The sequence below is a fragment of the Scyliorhinus torazame genome, chromosome 7 (assembly GCF_047496885.1).
Source record: "Scyliorhinus torazame isolate Kashiwa2021f chromosome 7, sScyTor2.1, whole genome shotgun sequence".
In the NCBI taxonomy this organism is placed as follows: domain Eukaryota; kingdom Metazoa; phylum Chordata; class Chondrichthyes; order Carcharhiniformes; family Scyliorhinidae; genus Scyliorhinus; species Scyliorhinus torazame.
Window position 1 is genome coordinate 21722175 of NC_092713.1, and position 18267 is coordinate 21740441.

Here is an 18267-nt window from a genome sequence, read left to right on the forward strand (position 1 = left end):
GTTACTGTATCAGGCTCCTGTGGCAAGTGTATGGACGAATAGGACAACCTCGCACCGGGGGACGAGACAGGGATGCCCCCTCTCCCCACTGTTGTTTGCGCTGGCTATAGAGCCGTTGGCAATTGCTCTGAGAGCCTCGAGGGGCTGGAGAGGACTGGGGTGGGGTGGAGCACAGGGTTTCGCTCTATGCGGATGACCTGCTTCTGTATGTTTCGGACCCAATAGAGGGGATGGAAGAAATCATGAGGACTCTAGGCGAATTTGGTGGGTTTTCGGGGTATAAGCTTAATATGGGAAAGAGGCGACTGGGGGAGCTGCGGTTTAGGTGAGTAAAGGGTAGCTTTAGGTACGTAGGCATCCAAGTGGCGCGGGAATGGGACCGGCTGCATAAATTGAATCTGGCCCGGCTGGTGGACCAAATGAAGGACGATTTTCGGAGATGGGGCGTGCTTCCGTTGTCTCTGGCTGGGAGGGTGCAAACGGTGAAGATGACGGTCCTCCCGAGATTCCTATTTGTATTTCCGTGTCTCCCCATCTTTATTCTGCGGTCCTTTTTTAAGCGGGTCAACAGAGTGATCAGGGGCTTCGTCTGGGCGGGCAAGACCCCGCGAGTAAGGAAGGTAATGCTTGAGCGGAGTCGGGGAGAGGGCGGGCTGGCGCTGCCAAAGTTTAGTAACTATTACTGGGCGGTGAATATAGCCATGATCAGGAAGTGAGTGGTGGGGGAGGGGTCGGCATGGGTGCATATGGAGGAGGCTTCATGTAAGGGCACCAGTTTGGGCGCGTTGGTAACTGCGCCTCTGCCGTTCCCGCCGGCACGGTAATCCACCAGTCCAGTGGTGGTGGAGGCCCTGAGAGTTTGGGGCCAGTGGAGGCGGCATGTGGGAGCATCAGTCTGGGCCCCAATCTGTGATAATCAACAGTTTGCCCCGGGGAGTATGGACAGGGGGTTCCGGTTATGGCAGAGAGCGGGGATTGAGAGGATGGGGGATATGTTCATAGAGGGGAGCTTTCCGAGTATGAGGGTGCTGGAGGAGAAGTTTGGGTTGGCGAGGGGAAACAAATTCAGGTATCTGCAGGTGCGGGACTTCCTACGTAAACAGGTGTCAACCTTCCCGCTCCTACTGCTAAGGGGGCTTCAGGACAGGGTAGTTTTCAGAGGGTGGGTCGGAGAAGGGAGAGTCTCGACATTTATAAGGAGCTTATGGGGTCAGAGGAGATGCAGATCGAGGAGCTGAAACACAAGTGGGAGGAGGAGCTGGGAGGTGAGATAGAGGATCGTCTAGGGGCGGACGCATTGAGTAGAGTCAACGCGTCCGCAACATGTGCCAGGCTCAGCCTGATGCAATTTAATGTTGTTCACCGGGCTCACATGACAGTGGCCTGGATCAGCAGATTCTTTGGGGTGGAGGACAGGTGCCCAAAATGTGCGGGAGGACCAGCGAACCATGTCCACATGTTTTGGACATGTCCAAAGCTCAGGGGATTTTGGCAGGGGTTTGTGGACGCCATGGGCGAGAATCCCCACTCCCGTGCCGGTTGGGACAATCGCCTGGGCCGCCAAAATTTTCCGGGACACCGGTCCGACGCCCTCAATGGCCGAGTTCCGCGGGCCGCAGGCTGGAGAATCGCTGGAGACACCCAAAATGGCGATTCTCCGGCACCCCCGCTATTCTCAGGCCCGGATGGGCCGAGCGGCCAGGCCAGAACGGCGGGTTCCCCCTGGCGCCGTCCACACCTGGTCGCTGCCGTTGGGAACAGCGCGGGAACGCTGGGGGGGGGGGGTGGGGGGTGGGGGGGGGGGGGTGGCCTGCGGAGGGGGGGGGGGGGGATCCTGCACCGGGGGATACCTCAAATGTGGCATGGCCCGCGATCGGTGCCCACTGATCGTCGGGCCGTCCTCTCTGAAGGAGGACCTCCTTCCTTCCGCGGCCCCACAAGATCCGTCCGCCATCTTCTTGCGGGGCGGACTCAGAGAGGACGGCAACCACGCATGCGCGGGTGACGCCAGTTATGCGGCGCCGGCCGCGTCATCTATGTGGCGCCGCTTTTACGCGGCGACAAGGCCTGGCACGTGTAGATGACGCGGCCCCGATCCTAGCCCATTGTTGGGGCCTGAATCGGTCGGGATCAGGGCCGTTTCGCGCCGGCGTGAACCTCGATGGTGTTCACGACGACGTGGGCACTTTGGCGCGGGAGTGGAGAATCCCGCCCCAGGTCCACAGTGTTAAAAACAAGGGTGGCGCTGAGTCCAGAGGTGGTCATTTTCGGGGCATCAGAAGACCCGGGAATCCAGGAGGAGAAAGAGACAGACGTTCTGGCCTTTGCTTCCCTGGTAGCCCGGACACGGATAAATTAGCACGGAGGGACTCAAAGCCCCCGAAGTCGGAGACCTGGCTATCGGACTTGACTAGCTTTCTCTGTTTGGAGAAAATCCAGTTCGCCTTGAGAGGGTCACTGTTAGGGTTCACCCGGAGGTGGCAACCATTCGTTGACTTTTTTGCGGGAAATCAGCAGAGGGGGAGGGGGGGTGGTGGGGGGGGGGGGGGGGGGGGAGAAAGAGTTTAGGAGATTAGAGTAGGGGGTCAATAAGGGTGGGACCTGTACGAGAGGTAAATGGCTTTTGCACTATGTTTACGGTTTCTTGTATATTTCTTTTGTTGTTGTCACTATACCAAAAATACCTCAATAAAATGTTTATTTAAACAAAAAAGACCTAGCAGGCCCAAGGGGTCAACTGGCTTACTACTCTTCGTTAAGTACTTATAACACTTCGATTCTTCATCCTTCATTGGGATATGGGTGTCTCTAAAGGACATTGGTGAACCAGATGGGTTTTTGCAACAATTGATAGTTGTTGATGGTACCAATACTGCAACTAGCTTTAGATCCCAGAATTATTCATTGAATTTAACTTCTATGGTGACATTTGAACCCATGAACCTGGAGCATTGACCTTGGCTTCTGGATCACTCGGTCACTTTCGATGAAGTGGTCACTCTAATGAATCAAAGTCTTGTTCCTAATTCATTTAAAAAAAAAAAATTTAGAGTACCCAATTCATTTTTTATCAATTACAGGGCAATTTAGCGTGGCCAATCCACCTACCCTGCACATCTTTGGGTTGTGGGGGTGAAACCCATGCAGACACGGGGAGAATGTGCAAACTCCACACGGACAGTGACCCAGAGCCGGGATCGAACCTGGGACCTCGGCGCCATGAGGCAGCCGTGCTAACCACTTGCGCCACCGTGCTGCCCTTTGCTCTTAATTCTTCTGCTTGTCTCAGCTTTCATCTGATTTCTTGCACCCATGCCTCCGCCTTGATCCTTTGTTTGTCTGACGATGGCCATCCATGGAACCACCGGCTCTATTCCGGAGGGCCCCCCCTCGGCTTCACTCTCTCAACCTCCTTTGCCAAATCCCTGTACAGAGTGTGTGTGGTGCGTGTGGCAACACAGCAAAATATTCCTCCTGTTGCCCAGTATAAATTATATAACTGTGTTCTGATTGACCGGGAATTTGCAGTGGTAATGAAAGTGAAATTGTTAGCTGTCATTGTCATGCCTCCACGGAAATTGACAGAAACTTTGGGAGTCTGCACATGTGCCAAACAAGGCAAAACTCTAAAAGTTGCTGCGAATGATTTTTCACTTCCGCAGAAGGCGTGGTATTGAGGCTCCCGACCCCACACTAGTGTAATCAATGGAAATTGCAGATTTGGCAGGACTTTCCATTTCTCCGCTGTAGTCATGTGGCAAAAATCCTTGGAAAAAGTTGCACCTTGTAGACTGGAATAATTTCATGATTAAATATTGCTGAAAAACGTGTTGCCAAAAGCTTTCATCTTGCATTCATCAAGACAAATGCAAGAATACCAAATTTCAAAAAATTCTAACATTTTTAGGTTACAGGACAAAAGGGTGCTGATTGGCAGAGGCATTGCCATGGATATAGCAGTGGGGAGCTTCTCAAGCTCTTGTGCAAATCAAAAAGTCACAGGCCCATAGTTGTTGTTACATAGTCTTAACTGATCCCGCAAAGCTTGCTTTGTATTTGTGGAGTGTCAAATTTCTCCGTGGTGATAAATTCAGAAATTACATTTTTAAAACTGTTATCTTTATTTTATCTTCTTTCTGAATCCAATTGTCATTTATTTTGCCATCTAAAATTTAAAGTAAACCGTTTTGGTGCTTTTAACATCCTGCTTTCCTGTCTGTGTGAATACTCAATTATGATTGGCTGCTTCCCTTACTTGTTGGAATCGCTGCTGCTGGATGCTTGGGGGTCCCTTTGACTTGGCGCCAGATTTCAACTGTCAATATAGAGGGAAGATGCACCCCTCAGAAATCACGAGATTTTTGTGGGCAGTTTTACTTGAAACATGAGGCGAATGCGTCGCTCTGCTGTTGACTGCAAAATCCACCCGTGGTGTTAGTGCAGGAATCGCTTTGCTCTGGAATTTCCTCCCTAAAACTGTTCCCACAGCTCACTTCTCCTTTTAAAATAGAGTGACAACTCCCCTTTGGAAGATATTATTGACTTTGCTTCCATTGCACCTTCACGTTTCTACCATAGATACGTTTAAAAAAAAAAAAAAGTGGCAGAAGCAAGATAAAGGCAATTTCTGATCTCTTCAGCTGTTTTATTTCAAATTCATTCTTGGGATGTGGGTGTTGCGGGCGAGGACAGCATTTACTGCTCTCAAGAAGGTGGCGGTGTCGCTTTCCTTGACATGTGGATTGCCTTGCCATTTCAGAGGGCCGTTAAGGGTCGTCCACACTGCTGTGGGTCTTTAGGTATAGGTCAGGCCAGGCTAGGATGGCAAAGCTGCAGACTAATTGTAGTGCACAAAGACTCCCGAGAGACGAATAGAGGTGAAGTCGATGAGGCTTTATTAAGCGTGACTTGTTCTCCGCAGTTCAGTAACAGACTGGCCTGCGGGGGAGAACTCCTGGTTCTTATACTCCGCCTTCAGGGCGGAGCTAGAGGTCAACAGCCAACCAGGACCCGGGATCTGTCAGCCAATGACATCACGGCTTCACAGTCCCACATGACCCCTAATGCATACTACCACATTCACCCCTTGTTAAAAATGAACCCGGCGGGGTGGTGCTTCGCATGGTGGTAGAGGTTTACAAGGCTGGTCCTGGGAGGAAAAACTTTTGCATGTCATCACAGTATGTACAGGGTATTTTTTTTTTGAACTATTTACAGTATTCGTAAGAGGGAAAAAGGTAAAAAATTCTCGTTAAAGTCCACAACATTCTAGTGTTACACCGATGCCACAAGTCGGTCGGGCGTCTGGTCGTCCTTGTCGATCGCCTCAGCCCTGGTGGTGGTGGTGCTTGTTCCAGTGTTGTTGCCTCCGGGAGCTTTACGGTTTCTGCTCCAGCTTCACTTCTGGTCGGACCTGGGAGGAGGACCGATCCTCCCGGGAAGGAGGCTGTCGCGGGGTGCGCCGGTGGCAGGGAGGGGGTGATAGGTGTCGGGGGGGGTGTGCGTGTTGCCGGCAGGCGCCAGATCTCGCAGGGAGACCGTGTCCTGTCGGCCGTCGGGGTACTCCACGTAGGCGTACTGCGGGTTCGCGTGGAGGAGGTGAACCCTCTCGACCAACGGGTCCGACTTGTGCGCCCGCACATGTTTCCGGAGCAAGATGGGTCCTGGGGCCGCCAGCCAGGTCGGCAGCGACGTTCCAGAGGAGGACTTCCTGGGGAAGACAAGGAGGCGCTCATGGGGCGTTTGGTTAGTAGTGGTACACAGTAGCGACCGGATGGAGTGGAGGGCGTCCGGGAGGACCTCCTGCCACCGTGAAACTGGGAGATCCCTGGACCGTAGGGCCAGTAGGACGGTCTTCCAGACCGTGCCGTTCTCCCTCTCTACTTGCCCGTTCCCCCGGGGGTTGTAGCTGGTCGTCCTGCTCGAGGCTATCCCCTTGCTGAGCAGGAACTGGCGCAGCTCGTCACTCATGAAGGAGGACCCCCTGTCGCTATGGACGTATGCGGGGCAACCGAACAGTGTGAATATGGTGTTAAGGGCTTTAATGACTGGCCGCTGTCATGTCAGAGCAGGGGATAGCGAAGGGGAAACGGGAGTACTCGTCCACCACGTTCAGGAAGTATGCGTTGCGGTCGGTGGAGGGGAGGGGCCCTTTGAAATCCAGACTGAGGCGTTCAAAGGGACGGGAAGCCTTGATTAGGTGCGCTCTATCTGGCCTGAAAAAGTGCGGTTTGCACTCTGCGCAGATGTGGCAGTTCCTGGTGACTGTACGGACCTCCTCCACAGAGTAGGGGAGGTTGCGGGACTTTATAAAATGGTAAAACTGAGTGACCCCCGGGTGGCAGAGGTCCTCGTGGAGGGCTTGGAGACGGTCTATTTGTGTGTTGGCACATGGATAGGGCATCGGACGGCTCGTTCAGCTTTCCGGGACGGTACAAGATCTCGTAGTTGAAGGTGGAGAGCTCGATCCTCCACCTTAAGATCTTGTCATTTTTAATTTTGCCCCGCTGTGCATTATCGAACATGAAAGCTACCGACTGTTGGTCAGTGAGGAGAGTGAATATCCTGCCGGCCAGGTAATGCCTCCAATGTCGCACAGCTTCCACTATGGCTTGGGCTTCCTTTTCCACTGAGGAGTGGCGGATTTCTGAGGCGTGGAGGGTTCGGGAGAAGAAGGCCACGGGTCTGCCCGCTTGGTTAAGGGTGGCTGCTAGAGCTACATCGGAGGCGTCGCTCTCAACCTGGAAGGGGAGGGACTCGTCGATGGCGCGCATCGTGGCCTTTGCGATATCCGCTTTGATGCGGCTGAAGGCCTGGCAAGCCTCTGTCGACAGAGGGAAGGTCGTGGTCTGTATTAGGGGACGGGCCTTGTCTGCGTACTGGGGGACCCACTGGGCGTAATATGAAATGAACCCCAGGCAGCGTTTTAGGGCTTTTGAGCAGTGAGGGAGGGGAAATTCCATGAGGGGGCGCATACGTTCGGGGTCGGGGCCTATTATCCCATTGCGCACTACATATCCCAAGATGGCTAGCCGGTTTGTGCTGAAAACGCACTTGTCCTCGTTGTGTGTGAGGTTCAAGGCTTTAGCGGTCTGGAGGAATTTTTGGAGGTTGGCGTCGTGGTCCTGCTGATCGTGGCCGCAGATGGTTACGTTGTCGAGATACGGGAACGTGGCCTGCAACCCGTGTTGATCAACCATTCGGTCCATCTCTCGTTGGAAGACCGAGACCCCGTTTGTGACGCCAAATGGGACCCTTAGGAAGTGGTATAATCGCCTGTCTGCCTCGAAGGCTGTGTACTTGCGGTCACTTGGGCGGATGGGGAGCTGATGGTAGGCGGACTTGAGGTCCACTGTGGAGAAGACCTTATATTGGGCAATCCGATTGACCATGTCGGATATGCGGGGGAGAGGGTACGCATCTAGCTGTATGTACCTGTTGATGGTCTGGCTATAGTCTATGACCATCCTTTGCTTCTCCCCTGTCTTTACTACTACCACCTGTGCTCTCCAGGGACTATTGCTGGCCTGGATTATGCCTTCCTTCAGTAGCCGCTGGACTTCGGACGGAATGAATGTCCGGTCCGGGGCGCTGTACCGTCTGCTCCTAGTGGCGACGGGTTTGCAATCCGGGGTGAGGTTTGCAAACAAGGATGGGGGCTCAACCTTGAGGGTTGCGAGGCCGCAGATAGTGAGTGGGGGTATTGGGCCGCCGAATTGGAAGGTTAGGCTCTGTAGATTGCACTGGAAGTCTAATCCCAGTAATGTGGGCGCGCAGAGTTGGGGAAGGACGTAGAGCCTGTGGTTTTTAAACTCCCTCCCTCCTGCACCGTTAGGGTCACTATGCAGTAGCCTTTGATCTGTACGGAGTGGGATCCTGCAGCTAGGGAAATCTTTTGCGCACTGGGACGGATGGTCAAAAAACAGCATCTTACCGTGTCGGGGTGGATGAAGCTTTCTGTGCTCCCGGAGTCGACCAGGCATGGTGTCTCGTGCCCGTTGATCAGCACCGTTGTTGTCGTCGTCTGGAGCATCCGGGGCCGTGCTTGGTCCAGTATCATTGAGGCGAGACATGGTCGTAGTGCTTCAGCGTCTTCCTCGAACCCCGTTGAAGCGTCGATGCTGGGGTCCGTTGTTGCCGTCCAAGATGGCGGCGGGGGTGAACAAAATGACCGCCCCCATGCATCGCACATGGCTGGGGGGTCACAAGATGGCGGCGGGGGTGGACAAAATGGCCGCCCCCATGCGTCGCACAGGGCTGGGGGGTCCCAAGATGGCGGCGCCCCTCCTCCCCTCGTGGTGGCCGGGACCCAAAATGGCGGCGCCTGCGGGTCGCACATGGGGCGCTGGGGGGGTTGGGGAGCGTTTGAAACGCGCAGGACTCCTTGTTCTCCGGGGACAGCGGTGGCCGGGACCCAAAATTGCTGCGCCTGCGAGTCGTACATAGGGCGCTGGGGGGGTTGGGGAGCGTTAGAAACGCGCAGGACTTCTTCTTCTCCTGGGACAGCGGCGACCTCCCGGGACCGGCACACAGCCGCGAAATGGCCCTTTTTCCCGCAGCTCTTGCAAATCGCTGCGCGGGGCCGGGCAGCGCTGCCGGGGGTGTTTCGCCGGGCCGCAGAAATAGCAGCGGGCCCCCCCGGGACGACTTGGAGTCTGAACCGCGCAAGCCTGTGGGGTGGGGGGGGGGGGGGGGGTTTGTCGCGACGGGGGTCCACAGAGCCCAAGGGGCTGCCGCGCGGTCGGGGCCGTACGCGCGGGGCGTTTCGCGCGGCTACATCCAGGGAGGCTGCAAGGGCCCGTGCCTCTGAGAGTCCCAGCGACTCTTTTTCCAAAAGTCTTTGGCGGATTTGGGGAGAGTTCATACCTGCGACAAAAGCATCGCGCATCAACATGTCCATGTGTTCAATCGCGTTTACCGGCGGGCAGCTGCAGGCCCGTCCCAAAATTAGCAGCGCGGCGTAGAATTCGTCCAGCGATTCTCCGGGACTTTGCCGTCTCATTGCGAGTTGGTAGTGTGCGTAGATCTGGTTCACTGGGCGAACATAGATGCTCCTTAGTGCTGCGAACGCCGTCTGGAAATCCTCTGCGTCTTCGATGAGAGGGAAAATTTCCGGGCTTACCCTCGAGTGCAGGACCTGTAGTTTCTGGTCTTCTGTGACCCGGCCGGGGGCCGTTCGGAGGTATGCTTCGAAACAAGCCTGCCAGTGTTTAAAAACTGCTGCTGAGTTCACTGCGTGGGGGCTGATCCTCAGGCATTCCGGGATGATCCTGAGCTCCATAGTCCTTTAAGCACGCTTAATAAATTGTAGCGCACAAAGACTCCCGAGAGACGAATAGAGGTGAAGTCGATGAGGCTTTATTAAGCGTGACTTGTTCCCCGCAGTTCAGCAACAGACTGGCCTGCGGGGGAGAACTCCTGGTTCTTATACTCCGCCTTCAGGGCAGAGCTAGAGGTCAACAGCCAACCAGGACCCGGGATCTGTCAGCCAATGACATCATGGCTTCACAGTCCCACATGACCCCTAATGCATACTACCACACTAACCCAGTGCCCCATGCTGTTCTTGCTCATGTCGTATTTGCTTTGTTTGGCCCTTGTTCCGCGCTGTAACCAATTACTTATTTGTCGGTGTACTGTGTACTTTTTCACAGTAAGAAGTCTTCCAACAGCAGGTTAAAGTCCAACAGGTTTGTTTCAAACACTAGCTTTCGGAGCGCAGCTCCAAAACCTGTTGGACTTTAACCTGGTGTTGTCAGACTTCTTATTGTGCCCACCCCAGTCCAACGCCGGCATCTCCACATCTCATGGCTACTTTTTCACATTCTGTGCAACTATCAACTCTTCTCTTTTGTCTACTGTGTACGTTTCCTAGGCCGCAGAAAAATACTTTTCACTGTACTTCGGCACATGTGACAATAAAACTCACATCAATCAATCAAATTAAAATAATCAAAAGTTCTAAATTCTCAGCTCCACAAAGATTGGGGCAGCACGATGGCACAGTGGTTAGCACAGTTGCTTCACAGCGCCAGGGTCCCAGGTTCGATTCCCGGCGGGGTCACTGTCTGTGCGGAGTCTGCACGTTCTCCCCGTGTGTGCGTGGGTTTCCTCCGGGTGCTCCGGTTTCCTCCCACAGTCCAAAGATGGGCAGGTTAGGTGGATTGGCCATGATAAATTGCCCTTAGTGTCCAAAAAATGTTAAGTGGGGGTTACGGGGATAGGGTAGATACATAGGGTGCCCTTTGTAAGAGCCAGTGCAGACTTGATGGGCCGAATGGCCTCCTTCCGCACTGTAAAGTCTATGATTCTATGATTATCTGGAAAGGAAGAAAGTGCAGGGTTAGAGGAGCAAGCTGGGGAAATGGCAGTGTCATTGCCCATTTGGAGACTACGGTGGGTCTAAAGCTGGCTCCGATGCTGGAACAGTTCTGTGAAGTTAGTTCATTCCTCCCCCTCCTCCACACCCGCCCCCCTCCCCCTTCCTCCACACCCGCCCCCCTCCCCCTTCCTCCACACCCGCCCCCTCCTCCCCCCCCTCCACACCCGCCCCCCCTCCCCCCCTCCACACCCGCCTACCTCACCCCCCTCCACACCCGCCATCTCCCCCTCCTCCACACCCGCCATCGCCCCCCCCCTCCACACCCGTCATCTCACCCCCTCCACACCCGCCCATCTCCCCCTCCTCCACACCCGCCCATCTCCCCCTCCTCCACACCCGCCCATCTCCCCCTCCTCCACACCCGCCCATCTCCCCCTCCTCCACACCCGCCATGTCACACCCGCCCATCTCCCCCTCCTCCACACTCGCCACCCCCCCCCCCTCCTCCACACCTGCCCACCTCCCCCTCCTCCACACCCGCCATCCCCCCTCCTCCACACCGGCCCACCTCCCCCTCCTCCACACCTGCCCATCTCCCCCTCCTCAACACCCGCCCAACTCCCCCTCCTCCACACCTGCCAATCTCCCCCTCCTCGACACCCGCCGACCTCCCCTCCCCTCCTCAACACCTGCCCATCTCCCCCTCCTCGACACCCGCCCACCTCCCCCTCCTCCACACCCGCCCACCTCCCCCCTCCTCCACACCCGCCCATCTCCCCCTCCTCCTCCTCCACACCCGCCCATCTCCCCCTCCTCCTCCACACCCGCCCATCTCCCCCTCCTCCACACCTGCCCATCTCCCCCTCCTCCACACCTGCCCATCTCCCCCTCCTCCACACCTGCCCATCTCCCCCTCCTCCACACCTGCCCATCTCCCCCTCCTCCACACCTGCCCATCTCCCCCTCCTCCACACCTGCCCATCTCCCCCTCCTCCACACCTGCCCATCTCCCCCTCCTCCACACCTGCCCATCTCCCCCTCCTCCACACCTGCCCATCTCCCCCTCCTCCACACCCGCCAGCTCCCCCTCCTCCACACCTGCCATCTCCCCCTCCTCCACACCTGCCATCTCCCCCTCCTCCACACCTGCCATCTCCCCCTCCTCCACACCTGCCATCTCCCCCTCCTCCACACCTGCCATCTCCCCCTCCTCCACACCTGCCATCTCCCCCTCCTCCACACCTTGCCATCTCCCCCTCCTCCACACCTGCCCACCTCCCCCTCCTCCACAACTGCCCACCTCCCCCTCCTCCACACCTGCCCACCTCCCCCTCCTCCACACCCGCCCATCTCCCCCTCCTCCATACCCGCCCCCCCCTCCTCCACACCGGCCCACCTCCTTCACACCCGCCCATCTCCCCTTCCTAGACACCCGCCCACCTCCCCCTCCTAGACACCCGCCCACCTCCCCCTCTCCCCCCTCTCCTCCACACCTGCCCCCCCCTCCCTCCCCCACACCTGCCCCCCCTCCCCCTTCTCCCTCCCCCACACCTGCCCACGCTCCCCCTCCTCCACACCTGCCCCCCCTCCTCTACACCTGCCCCCCTCCTCCACACCTGCCCCCCCCTCCACACCTGCCCATCTTCCCCCCTCCTCCCCCTCTTCCACACCCGCCCACCTCCCTCCCCCTCCTCCACACCTGCCCATCTCCCCATCTCCTCCACAACCGCTCCTCCCCTCCTTCATACACGCCCACCTCCCTCCCCCTCCTCCACACCCGCTTCTCTCCCCCTCCTTCACACCTGCTCGCCCACCGCTCCTTCACACCTGCTCCCCTTCCCCTCCTTCACACCCGCTCCCCTCCCCCTCCTTCACACCCGCTCCCCTCCCCCTCCTTCACACCCACTCCCCTCCCCCTCCCTCACACCCGCTCCCCTCCCCCTACTTCACACCCGTTCCTCTTGTCCTCCCTCACACCCGCCATCCCCCCTCCTTCACACCTGCCCCTCCCTCTCCCTCCTTCACACTTGCCCATCTCCCCCCTTCACACCTGCTCATATCCCCCCCTCCTTCACACCCGCCCATCTCCCCCTCCTTCGTACCTGCCCGTATCCCTCCCTCCCCCCTCCTTCACACTTTCCCATCTCATCCCTCCTTCATACCTGCCCATCTCTCCTCCCGTCCGTCACACCTGCCCATCTCCCCTCCCCTCCTTCTCACCCGGTCATCCCTGCCCCTTCACACCCATCCCTCTCCAGGCTACATAGAGAGAAACTGTTTCCACTGGCGGAATGATCCAGAACCCATCTGTGACATGAGGAAAAAACTTTTCACGCAGCAAGTGGTTCTGGAATGCACGGCCTGGGCGTGTGCTGGAGGCCAATTTAACGGAGGCTTTTGAAAGGGGGGGGATCATTATCTGAAGAGAAAATAATTTGCAGAGTTATGAGAGGGGGTGGGTGGGGCTAGGTAAGTTGCTCTTTCAGACAGTAGGACCCGCGGGGCTGAATGACCTTCTGTTGTGCTGTAACCGTTCTGAAAGAGTAATTCCCCAGGGATCTCTGTTCTTACATTCCTTTAGAATTGGACTCTATTTTCTATTTCCGCTCCTCATTCGCCCTACCAAAATGAGCCACTGCACTCTCCTCACATTTCATTTCATCTGCCCATTCCGCCGGACTGAAGATAGCTTCTGTATCAAAATGTAAATAATTAGCAGGAATTCTAATCTGGCGAAAGCAGGATGTCCAGGATACCGCAATGACCCCAGAATGGAGAGATTATGTCTAACAGGAAGGATTCAGTAGGCTGGGATAATCCTTTCTCCAGAAAAGACCAACAGCATGTGAACCGAGCGAGAGCTTCGAGATTGTGAAAGGATTTGATAGGGTGGACATAAAGATGTTGTTTCAACTTACGGGTGAGGCAACGTCACCGTCATTGTCTCCATGGCAACACCTTGGCCAATCCGAGTCAACTTGCCAGTCAATCAGCACTCTTTTCTCGGGTAGTTTAGATCGCTGTGTTTGTTTTGAAATTTGGAATTCTTGCATTTGTCCTGATGAATGTAAGATGAAAAGCTTCAGCAGCATCTCTTTTCAGCAATATTCGAGTCCTGTACTGCCACTGTTTGTCTATTTTCTAAGATGAAATGCAAAAGTATGGAATGGGGAGGGCGGGTGGCTGTGAACGCGGCAGAACCCACATGGGGTGATGTGAGACAGGGCATAATCAGTCTATAGGATCGAGAGGGCATAATCAGTCTATAGGATCGAGAGGGCATAATCAGTCTATAGGATCGAGAGGGCATAATCAGTCTATAGGATCGAGAGGGCATAATCAGTCTATAGGATCGAGAGGGCATAATCAGTCTATAGGATCGAGAGGGCATAATCAGTCTATAGGATCGAGAGGGCATAATCAGTCTATAGGATCGAGAGGGCATAATCAGTCTATAGGATCGAGAGGGCATAATCAGTCTATAGGATCGAGAGGGCATAATCAGTCTATAGGATCGAGAGGGCATAATCAGTCTATAGGATCGAGAGGGCATAATCAGTCTATAGGATCGAGAGGGCATAATCAGTCTATAGGATCGAGAGGGCATAATCAGTCTATAGGATCGAGAGGGCATAATCAGTCTATAGGATCGAGAGGGCATAATCAGTCTATAGGATCGAGAGGGCATAATCAGTCTATAGGATCGAGAGGGCATAATCAGTCTATAGGATCGAGAGGGCATGATCAGTCTATAGGATCGAGAGGGCATGATCAGTCTATAGGATCGAGAGGGCATGATCAGTCTATAGGATCGAGAGGGCATAATCAGTCTATAGGATCGAGAGGGCATAATCAGTCTATAGGATCGAGAGGGCATAATCAGTCTATAGGATCGAGAGGGCATAATCAGTCTATAGGATCGAGAGGGCATAATCAGTCTATAGGATCGAGAGGGCATAATCAGTCTATAGGATCGAGAGGGCATAATCAGTCTATAGGATCGAGAGGGCATAATCAGTCTATAGGATCGAGAGGGCATAATCAGTCTATAGGATCGAGAGGGCATAATCAGTCTATAGGATCGAGAGGGCATAATCAGTCTATAGGATCGAGAGGGCATAATCAGTCTATAGGATCGAGAGGGCATAATCAGTCTATAGGATCGAGAGGGCATAATCAGTCTATAGGATCGAGAGGGCATAATCAGTCTATAGGATCGAGAGGGCATAATCAGTCTATAGGATCGAGAGGGCATAATCAGTCTATAGGATCGAGAGGGCATAATCAGTCTATAGGATCGAGAGGGCATAATCAGTCTATAGGATCGAGAGGGCATAATCAGTCTATAGGATCGAGAGGGCATAATCAGTCTATAGGATCGAGAGGGCATAATCAGTCTATAGGATCGAGAGGGCATAATCAGTCTATAGGATCGAGAGGGCATAATCAGTCTATAGGATCGAGAGGGCATAATCAGTCTATAGGATCGAGAGGGCATAATCAGTCTATAGGATCGAGAGGGCATAATCAGTCTATAGGATCGAGAGGGCATAATCAGTCTATAGGATCGAGAGGGCATAATCAGTCTATAGGATCGAGAGGGCATAATCAGTCTATAGGATCGAGAGGGCATAATCAGTCTATAGGATCGAGAGGGCATAATCAGTCTATAGGATCGAGAGGGCATAATCAGTCTATAGGATCGAGAGGGCATAATCAGTCTATAGGATCGAGAGGGCATAATCAGTCTATAGGATCGAGAGGGCATAATCAGTCTATAGGATCGAGAGGGCATAATCAGTCTATAGGATCGAGAGGGCATAATCAGTCTATAGGATCGAGAGGGCATAATCAGTCTATAGGATCGAGAGGGCGTAATCAGTCTTTAGGATCGAGAGGGCGTATTCAGTCTATAGAATCGAGGAGCAGAGAGAAGCAACACACTACATCAAGAGTTGATCCGAACTGGCCGCATGCAGATTTTTGCTGTGAGAAATGCCTTTGTCATGGTTAAATCGCAGCCAGATGCATCTTAGTGAGTTTGTCTGAATCCATTCCCATCTCCAGCTACAGCCAAATCTTTGAATGCTGGAACCATCCAGCTCAGAGACCTGGCAATGCTCAGCTTGACCGTGACCTCAAGCCTAACTAGCTGCATCCTGTCGGTTTGGAAGCTGTGTCTTTGATTCATTCATGTTAAGTCTTTAAGGAAATAAAGTTGCTTGTCTGGAATTCTCCTGGGGTTATTTCAGTCCAAGAGCTCCAGATGGTATAATTCAGATAACTCTAAAGGATCTCGGTGCATTGCGTTCTCTGGGCATGAATGTATGTTACTCCAATCAGAGGGGAAGACAATTTAGTGTGTGTGTGTGTGTGTGGCGATCTGCCTGTCTCTCTCTCTCCCGCTCTGCCTGTCTCTCTCTCTCTCTCCCTCCCACTCTGCCTGTCTCTCTCTCTCCCTCCCGCTCTACCTGTCTCTCTCTCTCCCGCTCTACCTGTCTCTCTCTCTCTACCGCTCTGGCTGTCTATCTCTCTCCCGCTCTGCCTGCCTGTCTCTCTCTCTCTCCCTCCCACTCTGCCTGTCTCTCTCTCTCTCTCCCTCCCACTCTGCCTGTCTCTCTCTCTCCCTCCCGCTCTACCTGTCTCTCTCTCTCCCGCTCTACCTGTCTCTCTCTCTCTACCGCTCTGGCTGTCTATCTCTCTCCCGCTCTGCCTGCCTGTCTCTCTCTCTCTCCCTCCCACTCTGCCTGTCTCTCTCTCTCTCCCTCCCGCTCTGCCTGTCTCTCTCTTTCTCTCCCGCTCTGCCTGTCTCTCTCTCTCTCTCCCTCCCGCTCTGCCTGTCTCTCTCTCTCCCTCCCACTCTGCCTGTCTCTCTCTCTCCCTCCCGCTCTGCCTGTCTCTCTCTCTCCCTCCCACTCTGTCTCTCTCTCTCTCTCCCTCCCACTCTGCCTGTCTCCCTCTCTCCCTCCCGCTCTGCCTGTCTCTCTCCCGCTCTGCCTGTCTCTCTCTCTCCCTCCCGCTCTACCTGTCTCTCTCTCTCCCTCCCGCTCTGCCTGTCTCTCGCTCTCTCCCTCCTGCTCTGTCTCTCTCTCTCCCTCCCGCTCTGCCTGTGTCTCTCTCTCTCTCTCTACCGCTCTGGCTGTCTCTCTCCCTCCCGCTCTGCCTGTCTCTCTCCCTCCCACTCTGTCTGTCTGTCTCTCTCTCTCTCCCGCTCTGCCTGTCTCTCTCTCTCCCTCCGGCTCTGCCTGTCTCTCTCTTTCCTTCCCGCTCTGCCTTTCTCTCGCTTTCCCTCCCGCTCTGCCTGTCTCTCTCTTTCTTTCTCTCCCGCTCTGCCTGTCTCTCTCTCTCTCTCTCTCCCTCCCGCTCTGCCTGTCTCTCTCTTTCTCTCCCGCTCTACCTGTCTCTCTCTTTCCCTCCCTCTCTGCCTGTCTCTCTCTCTCTACCGCTCTGGCTGTCTATCTCTCTCCCGCTCTGCCTGTCTCTCTCTCTCTCTCCCCCTCTGGCTCTGCCTGTCTCTCTCTCTCCCTCCCGCTCTGCCTGTCTCTCTTCTCTCCCGCTCTGCCTGTCTCTCTCTCTCCCTCTCCTCCCGCTCTGCCTGTCTCTCTCTCCCCCTCCCGCTCTGCCTGTCTCTCTCTCCCTCCCTCCCGCTCTGCCTGTCTCTCTCTCTCCCTCCCGCTCTGCCTGTCTCTCTCTTTCACTCCCGCTTTGCCTGCCTCTTTCACTCCCGCTCTGCCTGTCTCTCTCTCTCCCTCCCGCTCTGCCTGTCTCTCTCTCTCCCTCCCGCTCTGCCTGTCTCTCTCTTTCACTCCCGCTTTGCCTGTCTCTCTCTTTCACTCCCGCTCTGCCTGTCTCTCTCTCTCTCCCTCCACTCTGCCTGTCTCTCTCTCTCCCTCCACTCTGCCTGTCTCTCTCCCCCCCTCCCGCTCTGCCTGTCTCTCTCTCCCCCTCCCGCTCTGCCTGTCTCTCTCTCTCCCTCCCGCTCTGCCTGTCTCTCGCTTTCTCTCCCGCTCTGCCTGTCTCTCTCTCTCTCTCCTCTCCCCCACAACATCTCTTGCTCTGCCCGTGTGCGTGAGACAGTGTGTGTCCGTGTCCATGTTGTACTCTCCCCACTCCCAGTGCTGTCTTGCTTGTGAAGCCTATTATCCACCCAGTACCTCTGAAACCATTCAAAATTCTTTCTATAACTTTCGAGTACCCAATTATTTTTTCCAATTAGGGGTCAATTTAGCGTGGCCAATCCACCTACCCTGCACATCTGGGTGGTGGAAATTAGATCCACCCAGACACTGGGAGAATGTGCAAACTCCACACGGACAGTGCAGTCAACTCCACAGTGACCCTGGGCCGGCACTGAACCGGGGTCCTCGGTGCCGTGAGGCAGCAGTGCTAACCACTGCGCCACCGTGCTGCCCTGGAAATTCTTATTCTGGTCTGATCTTAAGCTAACACCAGGTGTGGTTGCTCCATCGCTCAACTCTACATAAGTGTCAGGATCCCTCGTACCTTAAATGAAAGTAACTTTAAAAAGTTCAGATTGAAACGCGAACATCTGACTAAGAAGCAAATGCTAAAATAGACAGTAGCAAACAAGCTGCAAGTCCTGTTCAGAATGTTTCCTAATGTGTACCTATTGTGTTTTTGTTCATACAGACTCGAGTAAAGGAGTTCCTCAGAAGTGGTCACACAAACAATTGGGCTGTTCTGGTGAGATTGTACAAGACACTATGACGCTCACAACAGTTTTCCACCGGTTGATAGAGCATGTCCTCATCGCTCGGCTGCCTCCTGCTTGGTGTTGGTTTCCTAAAAACGCATGATTGAAATGTTCACCCTTGTCCCCCCCTCTCTCTCTACCACCTCCTCCAGCCCGACAATCCGCTGATAACTGTGTGCTGCTCCGATTCTGGTTTAGAACTCCTGCCTCAGACCTCACTGGTTCTCTACGT

General features: G+C 54.7%; 1 protein-coding gene across 2 annotated transcripts in view; it reads left to right on the forward strand.

The window, feature by feature from the left end:
* The window catches only part of pigk (phosphatidylinositol glycan anchor biosynthesis, class K), a 229411-nt gene that overhangs the window by 5997 nt on the left and 205147 nt on the right, over nucleotides 1-18267 (forward strand). For both annotated transcript variants that reach the window (XM_072510417.1, XM_072510416.1), the window contains exon 2: nucleotides 17972-18025. In XM_072510417.1, coding sequence (XP_072366518.1) covers nucleotides 17972-18025 — 54 coding nt within the window. The remainder of the gene's footprint in view (nucleotides 1-17971; nucleotides 18026-18267) is intronic.